General features: G+C 40.2%; 1 protein-coding gene across 3 annotated transcripts; it reads right to left on the bottom strand.

Moving 5' to 3' along the window:
- Window positions 1-331: 331 nt before the first annotated feature.
- On the bottom strand, window positions 332-4,777 carry LOC125509153 (cysteine-rich receptor-like protein kinase 25). 3 transcript variants are annotated; one of them, XM_048674055.1, is made up of 10 exons: window positions 4,642-4,777; window positions 4,052-4,522; window positions 3,887-3,939; window positions 3,653-3,744; window positions 3,041-3,154; window positions 2,778-2,875; window positions 1,609-1,819; window positions 1,280-1,511; window positions 1,054-1,186; window positions 332-906 (listed from the first exon to the last, which is right to left on the bottom strand). In XM_048674055.1, the coding sequence occupies exons 2-10, from the start codon at window positions 4,499-4,501 to the stop codon at window positions 622-624; spliced, it is 1,668 nt and encodes a 555-aa protein (XP_048530012.1). In that variant the 5' UTR covers window positions 4,502-4,522; window positions 4,642-4,777; the 3' UTR covers window positions 332-621. The 3 variants fall into 3 exon arrangements, with proteins under 3 accessions (XP_048530012.1, XP_048530013.1, XP_048530014.1); XM_048674056.1 differs by having other exon boundaries at window positions 4,052-4,503; window positions 4,642-4,765; XM_048674057.1 differs by having other exon boundaries at window positions 699-906; window positions 1,059-1,186.
- Window positions 4,778-13,581: the final 8,804 nt, after the last annotated feature.

Here is a 13,581-nt window from a genome sequence, read left to right as displayed (position 1 = left end):
CTGGCGTGACCCCGCCGCCTCTACTTACTTCTCCACGCACCGCTGTGCCCCTTCCTGGCTTCCACCTATAGTCCTACGCTGCCTTCTCGCCTGGCCGCCTTCAGACTTCTCTCTAAGCATCCACGTAAGCGTTACCGATTTGCTTCGGTACGGCCTTAACGAACAAACGGTCGCCGTCGAATGTCGCCACAAGGGGAGTGAAGGAGGAACGGCCTCCGTAGGACACGTTACATGCCAGTGCCACAAAGCAACGCCGCAAGCGCTATTCGGTCGCAGCGGCAGGGTCATCGTGCAATGGACGGCTTGAGTTTTACACGACGATACGATCAAGATGAAACATGGTGTACATTGCAAGATTCACACATCTACAGTATAACCTTCTCTTCAAAGTCAGAATAAACATCACGATGCACACCTACACTACAGGGTATTGGGTGAGAAACTGAGGAGATTCATGCGATCATAACCAGTGACACGCACGTGCAAAAAGAAATGGTTATGTACGCATATCATCGCTCCATTGATGCGCAAATACTCAACTAAAAAATTTACTACTACTACTTAATATCCTCTGCGCGCCATGTAGAGCCCGATGAAATCTGTGGCCTTGAATCGCACATACTATCTTGGTTCAGTTATCTCTGAATCCGATAGCACCCCTTCACACAGCTCCTGTGTGTCACACTGGCTCTGGAATGGCTCCGGCACACGTAAGGTTGCACTCTCGCAGCTGAGCATCAGAAGAACATCCCACATGCTGGGCCGGTCTCCCGCATTGGGCCTGGAGCACCATAATGCGATCTGAATGCATTTCATTATCTCGGTCATTCTTGATTCACCATGCAATGCTGGATCTATCATGTGGTACATCTCCATTGATTTTGCCATTGTCGGCAATCTGAGAAGCTGCAGCATCATAAATACAAAAGGCAATTCTTCTTATATTACTTGAGTGCCCCTATTTAGTAAAATCCGATATATGAACAAAGAAAATGGGTTGGTACATCCAAGGAATTCTATTTGCAGAGGACATCAGTTAGCACATGTACTTACATCACCTGCATCCTTGAAAAGTGCATCGGGCCTCTTTGCAGTAATTATCTCAAGAAGAGTGATACCAAAGCTATACACGTCACTCTTCACTGAGTAAATACGGTTAATAACATATCCAGGATCCATATAACCCCTAGAACCAAACAAATACAAAAATATATGAAGATGAAGAAAATACATGAGGTGATAGAGCAAAGGCTTTACCGTGAACTTGATAAGTTCATACCTTGTACCAAGTAAACTACGCTTGTGTCTTTCACGCCCATCCGGACTACACACTTTTGCAAAAGCAAAATCAGTAATCTTAGGAGTCATATAAGAATCTAAGAGAATCCTTTGTGGATTTAAATCCCCATGCATAATTTGTATCCCACAGCAATCATGTAGATAGGCCACCCCACGGGCTATCCCTAAAATTATTTTGAAGCGCTCAGACCAGTTGAGCAACACCCTTGTTCCTGTGCCAGTGAGATACTTATCGTCACAATCGTGAGAGAACAAACTAAGTGAAAAAGGTCCACAGTGACCTATAAGAACAACTTAGAAGAGACATACCAGTTACCACGTCAGACAAACACCCATTTGGCAGAGATTCATAGACTAAAAGTGCTTCTCCTCTTTCACTGCAACATCCAATGAGCTTAGCAACGTTTTTGTGTAGAAGCTTTGCATGAAAGCGGACTTCATTTTCAAATGCGAGTGAAGAATGGGAGTTATTTTGATAAAATCTTTTGATCATGACTTCAAGTCCACTGTCCAATCGTCCCTGCAAGCATCAACACTAGGTTTATCTACGACAATTTGTCGGTATGTGATTTAGTACTGCTGCAAAGATTTCCAAAAAAAAGGGAGCATCTAGGTTGGATGTATGCCAGATAACCATTCGATTCTAGACATGTACATTTCGGCTCAATACAGTATTCGATTTTACATCCATGTTATGTAGAAATTCTTTAAGATTGTGCTCCTTTTGCAGATAACAAAACAAAAGGTGACATACATATGTACATATCTTAATCCATGTTAAAACTAATTACAAGTAAGAATTTCTCTGGTAGAAATATGTCTAAATTGGCATGTTAGAACCTTCATCCGGGGAATGGATATCTATCTTTAACAAGCAGCATGCAATCTTTCACCTCTCAAAACTCAATATCAGAGCTATGCTGTTTAGGAAAAATTCAGAAAGAATAAAGTTTAATGTGTCGTATGCAAAGGTAAAGGTGTTGTGGATGCACCTTTTTTTGCATGCCATTATTAGCCAGGGCTGATGAAACTTGATTTACATATGTCAAGACATGTCTTGTCAGATCTTTTATAAACTTGAGGTAGCTAAATCAGAAGCAGGGGGACAGGGAATTTTTAATTAATGAACTGATCACTTCATGATGTTTGAATATATGAAAGTAAAGGAGCAAATGTGTGTTTGCTGATGTAATGCCCAAACAATTTTTTGCACTGGTAATTCGATTATCTTAAAAGGGTAACAGCATCAGTAAAAAAACACTAAAAATACCAGTGAATAAACCAGGGAAGTTTTGTTGTGACGTTCACTGTTGTAAAAATTTAGTTATGATGATTGTGTGTTATGCATTTAAAAGTGCAACAAGATTTGGACCATTAAGAATATACTTGCGAAGAATAATACAAGAAGATAAAAAGGATTTTTTTTCTCCTAGATCCAAAAAGATTTTTTTTTTCAAAAGCACATTCACATTATGTACCTTATACACATCAGCGCATCCACAACTTCTAATTTTGCATCGGAATGCAAAATTATTTGTAGCAGCCAATAATTGGGAGAAATGGAAACCTGAAAACCCTGCAGGGAATGCACCATGAGCTTTGCTTGTTTGTGATGCAGACTGTAGTTTCCTTTCAAAGTTGATGGGTTTTGCCGAATGTTAAAACTAATATGTCTAAATATTCATTTATTGATTCTATTATCTTCAGTATCCATTGATGTTGAGTTGGTTGTAGCTAGTACCTGGTCCGTTGAGTTCATGAATACAAGGAGCTGTTTCTACCATTTTCCAGGGCAAACAGTGACCCCACCGGAACCTCTGCTTCCTGGCAAAAGGTTCAGCAATTTCCTGGTGACCTGAATTAAAACTCAATTAAATATGTTATACACATGACTCATGAGCAATATCAGAAAAAGTAATAGGAATATACTTTCATTAAACCATGTTCAAGAAGAATCATACGGGGCATGAAGTTGTACTTTGGAAAGTTCAGTAAACATTTGGCAAGGTTGAACTTATGAAAGTACATGGCCCCATGGCAAGGAAATCAGCTCCCACTTATGGGTTAAGATCCCATCTCTCGGTTACGTAGTTTATCATTTAAATTAGGAAGAGATATTAACTTGGGACTCGAGTCAATCAGAAGATCCATGATCTATTACTTATATCAGATTGTTAAAGAGCAACCCCTATGAGTAATAAATCCAGCAAGAATTAGAAGAGCAACTCTTCTATCTTGCTTTTGGGGTGATAGCCCTTCCCCTACCTCTCCCTAAAACCTACTAGTACACAATACAATGCAATATATCAAATTCAAGATCCCAACTCCATAAACAGTTAACTGAAAGAATTACTTGTTAGCTGGTGTTCCTCAACTGCAATGGACTCAGCGCTCCTGCATGCCTGCGATCTTTCTAATTCAACAGGCCGTAAACTACATTCAGTCCTGAAAATTCATGGTTAAGAGATAAAAGTAACTATTTTATGTATGTAACAAAATGTTTCAGAAATAATGTTGTGGCCACTTCTTGCAGTAACCAAGCAACAGATTAAGTATCTCTATTTCCTTGTGCTTGCTAACAACTCACCGAGCTTCAGAGTTTGAGTGGCTGGTAGATGATGTCAGCACTCCTCCTTGGTCCTGAAACAACAAAACAAATTTCAAGCATACGTGACTAGTATTACGTGAAGACCCTTGGCTACAATCGAAAAGCCATGATGATGTTTACCAGTGAAGTACAAACTGACTATACCTGAGATGAGCACGTCGACAGCGTGCCATTGCTTATTCTTTCGAGACGACAAGTTATGTCAGCATGGAAGATCATAGGGTAGAAGCGGAGGTGCTTGGCAATCTTCTTCTTCACACGTCGGAACTGGTCAGTGTGTTTCCATCCCATGAATATGCGATATGTGGTGCTGCAGTCCTGGCAGGAGCTGACGAGGCTGTACGCCTCCCGGAGCGTCCCCTCCAGTCCATTGAGTGCGTTTACAATCTCTTCTCGCTGCATCATCTCTGGGTTTTGCAGCATCCGTAGCAGGCCATTTATCAACTGCACATCCTGCACAAGCTCCTGGCAGGTCTCCTTGTTGCGCTGAACTGTCTGTGCTGCCTGTACAATCGTCGAGATGAGCCCCAACGCATCCACTCCCACCAGCTGCGCGATGGTCGCTGCCTGCTCCATGCCGTTCCACTGCGCCATATCTGCACCACCTCTCTCCTTCTCTGAGTGAAAACGGTAGGAAAGGAAACCACTCTATTATGCACGTAAAAACTTTGATCAAAACTGTCGAACTGTTCGAAACACAGTTCAAAGGAAGGGGATAGGAAGTGGGAGCATACCTTGGGATTGAACCAGAGCAGATTGCCAGTCGGCTGTTCAACTGCGAGCAGCACACGACAAACTGTCTGCCTCGATCTTGTCCTGAAGTAGCGGTAGAGGTGGGGAGCGCAGATAGCCACGCAGTACAGCACAGTGTTCTGTGGGACATGGATGGCCATGGTGTTGTCGATTCTGCTTGACCTTTGACTGCAATGAACGCGCGTACTGCTAGACTAGTTGGATGAGAGGGAAAACGCGCAAGCGGCAGAGGTAGTCTCCGTCTCCGCGAAACTTCGTGGAAGGTGAGTGACGACAATGCTTAGACAGAGGCGAGACGACGAGTGCTTGACCTTGACCGACCTTGACGAGACGACGAGTGCTCGCCGTAGTTGCGTGGTGCTTGCACCCTCAGGGGCTCGCCGTCTCAAGGAAATGGAGAGCACGCGGTTGGATAGAGACCAGGGATGTGTAATGTCTGCGCCTGTCGCTCATGGCGCTCCAAGCACAATGGCCGGGTGAGGTGTCAAGCGGCACAGCATTTCCGCGAGCACCTGGAGCGCAGCGGAGGAGCAAGAGAGGGAGGGGCGCGAGCACAACTCGCTCCGCCTCCGCTCCGCGGGAGCTCTGGCTGCCCGGCGCGCGGATCTTCCACCGGGGGCGCACCAGCCGCCTCCCCTCCGGCCTCCACGCATCATTCAGCGCGCGTGATCGGTGGCGCTCAGGGCTCGCCTGCAGTTGTTTCCTTGTGGGCCAGCCCACTAAGCTGCCGTTTCTCATTTTCTCGTTCGATTGTTCTTGGTTCTTTTTGCTGTTCCTATTTACATTTTTTGTTTTCACTTTTTTTTAAAGTTCCCTCACTCCACAAGCTTCTGTAGTTTTTGAAAAATTTCAACGGACATTAAAAATGGCCGTCTAATGTAAAAGATTGTCCGCGTGGTTTTAGCAAAATGTTCATAAAATTCAAAAACTTGTTTGTCAATTTCCACAAAAGGATCACATGTTTAAAACATATATGTCCATGCCATTTAAAAAAATCTTCATGAAAATATAAAAAAATGTTCACATAATTTTTAAACAATATTCTACCATTAAAAACAACTTTTAAAAGCAATTAAAAAATGTTCATAGGTTTAAAAATATGTTCATGACATTTCCAAAAAAAGTTTAAGGAATGCAACAATTTGTTCGTGCAATTTTTTTAATAAATAAATAAGAAATTTTTGCATGTTTGCGATATTTTTGGAAAAGTATACGTGTGCTTAAAATTGTTCACCATGTATTTAAAAAATGGTTAATATGCACATTACAAATGTTCAACATATCTTCAAAAATTGTTCAACATGTATTTAAAAATGTTAAAATTGTATATGAAATGTTTTAAAAATTCACCACGTATTTGAAAATGAAAGTAAAAAATAGAAAAAAAGGAAAAGGAAAAAATAAATAAGAAAGAAAAAATGAAATGGGAAAAGGGAAAAACAAAAGAAATAGAGTAACAAAGCTAGAAAAGAACCATAGAAAAAATATTAAAACCTGGTTGAAAATCAGAACAAATACACTTAAACCTGCCGGAACTATTGGAAAAATGTGTAAAACCTAGAGTAATACCCTAAACAACTTTGCATGTTTTTTTTTGGCATCATCAGGACATCACGCCATCATATTGCATTGCATTAACTTGACATGAACATATTAGTCATAACAATATTTTTATTATTGCAAACTCTAATTAATATTGCTATTATTATTCTTTTTCGTCCTAAACCCCTGGCCTTTCTCCTAAACTTTCACATGATGTTCTTTTCTCATATTAGAGCTTGTAAGGCCCCATATGCAGTATTATTCCAAATATAGACCCTAGCGCTCCATTTCTAGAATAGAAGCGCATATAGAGCCGTCGTAGCATATGACTACATATCATACACACAATGTCATATGTCATGGTCTTTACAAATCAAATATAAGAACAATTCCACTACCAAATAGATGGTATATATATGAATAGGGCATACAAGTGTAAAGATCAAAATTTATTACACACGAAGACCACATGATCCAACATCCATCATCACAGCGAAAGTTTCGGCATCTGGATGGATCTACTTTGCCCCTCAGACGAAGACTTCCCAAGTTGTTTTCTCATGCTCTGGATGATAAGATTTCAGTGTCTGATTTCGTGGATAGCCAAAACAGGGCATCTTTCTTCCAGTTACCAATATCTCAGCAAGCTGCGGCGGAATTGGACTCTCTCATTTCCTGGGTTGCTAATTTGCAAAGAGACTCTTCTGCCAATGATGTTTGGTCTTGGGATGGATCTTCTGGAGCTTACACGTCCATGAGCTATTATACCATCATGCATCCCCATCTACCCATGATTGAGCCTTGCAAATGGTTATGGAGTAGTAGATGCACACTTAAGATCAAGGTTTTTGCTTGGTCGTTGCTCTTTGACATACTTAACACTAAGGACTTGCTTGTGCGTAGGCATTGGCGTGATGCTGGGGATGATAATCTTTGTGTGTTGTGTCACCAACACATTTATGAGGATCGCCTGCATTTGTTCTTTTCTTGTAACTACAGTGCAAGAATTTGAAACTATCTTCAGATTGACTGGTCTGGAGGCTTTGATGTTCAACAATGCATCTCTTTGGCTAGGAAGAGATTTGCCAAAAGCTTCTTCTTTGAGGTGGTCTTCACAGCTACTTGGAATATTTGGATCATCAGGAATGGCATAACTTTCAGAGGAGAGAGAGCTTCTTTTAGTGCTTGGCGTTGTAAATTTGTACATGATTTGACTTTGCTATCTCATAGGGTCAAGGCTCATATTGGGCCGCACCTTTTAAAATGGTTGGAGGGGCTCCCTTCAGCTTTGTAATGGATAGGTAGGTTTAGGTGAGTTTAGCCTTTCTACTTTTCTTTTGTAGCTTTTGTTTTGTACAGTTTTCCTGTTTGGACCTGCTTTGCTATTAATAAAAGACTGTGGAGTTGTGTCGTGCAGTAGGTAGTCAAAAAAACAGCAAAAGTTTCAAATAGTCTGACTAAAAAAATCAAGTAATGCCTAAGAGGTGGAAACATAAAAGCAAACAGTCACATTCCCATGTCGCGAGCTGGAATCCGCTAATCTACGCGTCATCGTCAAAGAACTCCACGTACTAACGAACATGTCGTCACAATTAGCATAGTAGCATGTACCTATAGTTGTTGTTGTGGAAAGGGTGAGTACTTTGGGTACTCAACTAGTCTCATTACTGAAGATACCAGAACTAACAATACTTTCAGGTGTGATAATGGGTTAAATGGTGAAGTTACAACAAGCGGCTAAGCAACATACTATACTTACTTCTATTAGAATTTGAGATGAGAAAGCATATGCGAACAAGGTCGTAAGTTGATCATATATCCACCTACCTACCCATTCAAAGCACTCTGTTGTCCTCTCCTTCGGGAATTATCCCTCAAAGAAGAGACAATTAAGGTTGTCCATGAATCAACATTAAGCTCCAAATCATCCATAAACATGAGCACGGCTTTCGGAGAACATTTAAACCCGTCGGGGTGCATCAACATACCCATTATAGGCTCCATACGCACTCTGTTAATGATACGTCCATTTTGCATCATGCTTTTATATCGATATTTATTGCATTATGGGCTGTTATTACACATTATGTCACAATACTTATGCCTATTCTCTCTTATTTTACAAGGTTTACATAAAGAGGGAGAATGCCGGCAGCTGGGATTCTGGGCAGGAAAAGGAGCAAATATTAGAGACCTATTCTACACAGCTCCAAAAGTCCTGAAACTTCACGGAAGCTATTTTTAGAATATATAAAAAGTACTGACCGCAAGAAGTTCCAGAGGGGGCCCACACCCTGGCCACGAGGGTGGGGGCGCGCCCTACCCCCTAGGCGCGCCCCCTGCCTCGTGGGTCCCCTGGTGGCCCTCCGATGCCCATGTTCTGCTATATGGAGTCTTTCGTTGAGGAAAAAAAATCATAAGCAAGCTTTCGGGACGAGACTCCGCCGCCACGAGGCGGAACCTTGGCGGAACCAATCTATGGCTCCGGCGGAGCTGTTCTGCTGGGGACACTTCCCTCTGGGAGGGGGAAATCATCACCATCGTCATCACCAACGCTCCTCTCATCGGGAGGGGGCCAATCTCCATCAACATCTTCACCATCACCATCTCCTCTCAAACCCTAGTTCATCTCTTGTATCCAATTCTTGTCTCTAAGTCTGGGATTGGTACCTGTAGGTTGCTAGTAGTGTTGATTACTCCTTGTAGTTGATGGTAGTTGGTTTATTTGGTGGAAGATCATATGTTTAGATCCTATATGCATATTAATACCCCTCTGATTATGAACATGAATATGCTTTGTGAGTAGTTACGTTTGTTCCTGAGGACATGGGAGAAGTCTTGCTATTAGTAGTCATGTGAATTTGGTATTCGTTCGATATTTTGATGAGATGTATGTTGTCTCTCCTCTAGTGGTGTTATGTGAACGTCGACTACATGACACTTCACCATTATTTGGGCCTATAGGAAGGCATTGGGAAGTAATAAGTAGATGATGGGTTGCTAGAGTGACAGAAGCTTAAACCCTAGTTTATGCGTTGCTTCGTAAGGGGCTGATTTGGATCCATATGTTTCATGCTATGGTTAAGTTTACCTTGATACTTCTGTTGTAGTTGCGGATGCTTGCAATGGGGGTTAATCATAAGTGGGATGTTTGTCCAAGTAAGGACAACACCCAAGCACCGGTCCACCCACATATCAGAATATCAAAGGACCGAACGCGAATCATATGAACGTGATGAAAACTAGCTTGACGATAATTCCCATGTGTCCTCGGGAGCGCTTTCTTCTATATAAGAGTTTGTCCAGGCTTGTCCTTTGCTACAAAAAGGATTGGGCCACCTTGCTGCACTTTATTTACTTTTGTTACTTGTTGCTCTTATAAATTATCTTATCACAAAACTATCTGTTACCTATAATTTCAGTGCTTGCAGAGAATACCTTGCTGAAAACCGCTTATCATTTCCTCCTGCTCCTCGTTGGGTTCGACACTCTTACTTATCGAAAGGACTACGGTAGATCCCCTATACTTGTGGGTCATCAAGACTCTTTTCTAGCGCCGTTGCCGAGGAGTGAAGCGCCTTTGGTAGGTGGAATTTGGTAAGGAAAATTTTATATAGTGTGTTGAAATTTACTGTCACTTGTTACTATGGAAAGTAATCCTTTGAGGGGCTTGTTCGGGGTATCTTCACCCCGACCAGTAGAGCAAAGAGTTGCTCCTCAACCTGCTAAACCTACTGAACCTATTGAAGATGAAAATGTCTACTTTTAAATTCCTTTGGGTATGATAGAAAAACTGCTAGCTAATCCTTTTGCAGGAGATGGAACATTACATCCTGATGAGCACCTAATATATGTGGATGAAGTTTGTGGATTATTTAAGCTTGCAGGTATGCCCGATGATGTTATCAAGAAGAAGGTATTCCATTTATCTTTGAAGGGAGATGCATTGACATGGTATAGGCTATGTGATGATATGGGATCGTGGAACTACAAATGATTGAAATTAGAATTTCATCAGAAGTTTTATCCTATGCATCTTGTTCATCGTGATCTCAATTATATATATAATTTTTGGCCTCGCGAAGTAGAAAGCATCGCTCAAGCTTGGGGGAGGCTTAAATCAATGTTATATTCATGCCCCAATCATGAGCTCTCAAGAGAAATGATTATTCAAAAAATTTATGCTCGGCTTTCTGACAACAATCGCACCATGCTCGATACTTCTTGTGCTGGCTCTTTTATGATGAAGACTATTGAATTCAAATGGGATTTATTGGAAAGAATTAAATGCAACTCTGAAGATTGGGATCTCGACGAAGGTAAGGAGTCAGGTATGACACCTAAGTTTGATTGTGTTAAATCTTTTATGGATACCGATGTTTTCCGTAAATTTATCACTAAATATGGACTTGACTCTGAGATAGTAGCTTATTTCTGTGAATCTTTTCCTACTCATGTTGATATCCCTAAGGAGAAGTGGTTTAAATGTCATCCTCCCATAGAAGTAAAAGTAGCTGCACCTATTAAAGTTGAAGAAAAGACTATCACTTATAATGATCCTATTATTCCTACTGCTTATGTTGAGAAACCACCTTTTCCTATTAGGATAAAAGATCATGCTAAAGCTTCAACTGTGGTTCGTAAAAGCAATATTAGAACCTATACACCTCATGAGCAAGTTAAAGTTGAACCTAATATTGCTATTGTTAAGGATCTCTTGGCTGATAATATTGATGGCCATGTTATTTATTTTTGTGATGAAACTGCTAGAATTGCTAAACCTTGTGCTAAAGATAAACATAGACCTGTGGTAGGCATGCCTGTTATTTCTGTTAAAATAGGAGATCATTGTTATCATGGCTTGTGCGATATGGGTGCTAGTGCTAGTGCAATACCTATTGATTTATACAAAGAAATTATGCATGATATTGCACCTGCTGAGTTAGAAGATATTGATGTCACAATTAAACTTGCCAATAGAGATACTATTTCACCAATTGGGATTGTTAGAGATGTTGAAGTCTTGTGTGGGAAAACTAACTATCCTGCTGATTTTCTTGTTCTTGGTTCCCCACAAGATAGCTTTTGTCCCATTATATTTGGTAGACCCTTCTTAAACACTGTTAATGCTAGGATAGACTACGAAAAGGATATCGTTGCTATTGGTTTAGGTGATATATCTCATGAGTTCAACTTTTCTAAATTTCATAGACAACACCGTGAAGAGGAATTTCCTAGTAAAGATGAAATTATTGGTCTTTATTCTAATGTCGTACCTCCTAGTGATCCTTTAAAACAATATTTGCTAGACCATGAAAATGATATGTTTATGAATGAAAGAAGGGAAATAGATGAAGCGTTCTTCAAACAGGGACCTATTCTAAAACACAACTTGCATGTTGAAATCTTAGGGGATCCTCCTCCACCCAAGGGTGATCCCGTGTTTGAGCTTAAACTATTGCCTGATACTCTTAAATATGCTTATCTTGATGAAAAAAGATATAGACTGTTATTATTAGTGCTAACCTTTCAGAGAAGGAGGAATAAAAATTATTGAAAACTCTGAAGAAGCACCGTGCTGCTATTGGATATACTCTTGATGATCTTAAGGGCATTAGTCCCACTCTATGTCAACACAAAATAAATTTGGAGAAAGATGCCAAGACATTTATTGATCATCAACGACGGCTGAATCCTAAGATGAAAGAAGTGGTAAGGAAAGAAATACTAAAGCTCCTTAAGGCAGGTATAATTTATCCCGTTGCTGATAGTCAGTGGGTAAGTCATGTCCATTGTGTTCCTAAGAAGGGAGGTATTACTGTCGTTCCTAATGATAAAGATGAATTGATTCCGCAAAGAATTATTACATGTTATAGGATGGTAATTGATTTCTGCAAATTAAATAAGGCTACTAAAAAAGATCATTACCCCTTTCCTTTCATTGATCAAATGCTAGAAAGATTATCCAAACATACATACTTTTGCTTTCTAGATGGTTATTCTGGTTTCTCTCAAATACCCGTGTCAGCTGATGATCAATCAAAGACCACTTTTACTTGCCCTTTCGGTACTTTTGCTTATAGACGTATGCCTTTTGGTTTATGTAATGCACCTGCTACCTTTCAAAGATGCATGATGGCTATATTCTCTGACTTTTGTGAAAATATTTGTGAGGTTTTCATGGACCATTTCTCCGTTTATGGATCCTCTTTTGATGATTGCTTAAGCAACCTTGATCAAGTTTTGCAGAGATGTGAAGAAACTAACCTTGTCTTGAATTGGGAGAAGTGCCACTTTATGGTTAATGAAGGTATTGTCTTGGGGCATAAAATTTCTGAAAGGGGCATTGAAGTTGATAAAGCTAAAGTTGATGCTATTGAAAAGATGTCGTGTCCCAAGGACATCAAAGGTATAAGAAGTTTCCTTGGCCATGCCGGCTTTTATAGGAGGTTCATTAAGGACTTCTCAAAAATTTCTCGGCCTCTGACTAATTTATTACAAAAAGATATACCATTCATCTTTGATGATGATTGTGTAGAAGCATTTGAAATACTTAAGAAAGCATTGATCTCTGCACCTATTGTTCAACCACCTGATTGGAATTTACCTTTTGAAATTATGTGTGATGCTAGTGATTATGCTATAGGTGCTGTTCTAGGGCAAAGAGTTGATAAGAAATTAAATGTTATTCAATATGCTAGTAAAACTCTAGACAATGCCCAGAGAAATTATGCTACTACTGAAAAAGAATTCTTAGCAGTTGTATTTGCTTGTGATAAGTTCAGACCTTATATTGTTGATTCTAAAGTAACTATTCACACGGATCATGCTGCTATAAATATCTTATGTAAAAGAAAGATGCTAAACCTAGACTTATTAGATGGGTTCTCTTGCTACAAGAATTTGATTTGCATATTATTGATAGAAAGGGAGCTGAGAACCCCGTTGCAGATAACTAGTCTAGGTTAGAAAATGTTCTTGATGACCCACTGCCTATTGATGATAGCTTTCCTGATGAACAATTAAATGTCATAAATGCTTCTCGAACTACTCCATGGTATGCTGATTATGCTAATTATATTGTTGCTAAATTTATACCACCTAGTTTCACATACCAGCAAAAGAAAAAGTTCTTCTATGATTTGAGACATTACTTTTGGGATGACCCACATCTCTATAAAGAAAGAGTAGATGGTGTTATTAGACGTTGTGTAACTGAGCATGAACAGGAACAAATCCTACGCAAGTGTCACTCCGAAGCTTATGGAGGAAACCAGGTTGGAGATAGAACTGCACATAAGGTATTGCAATCCGGTTTTTATTGGCCTACTCTCTTCAAGGATGCCCGTAAGTTTGTCTTATCTTGTGATGAATGCCAA

The sequence above is a fragment of the Triticum urartu genome, chromosome 5 (genome assembly GCF_003073215.2).
Source record: "Triticum urartu cultivar G1812 chromosome 5, Tu2.1, whole genome shotgun sequence".
Classification (NCBI taxonomy): domain Eukaryota; kingdom Viridiplantae; phylum Streptophyta; class Magnoliopsida; order Poales; family Poaceae; genus Triticum; species Triticum urartu.
This window is presented reverse-complemented; position numbering and strand designations above follow the sequence as displayed.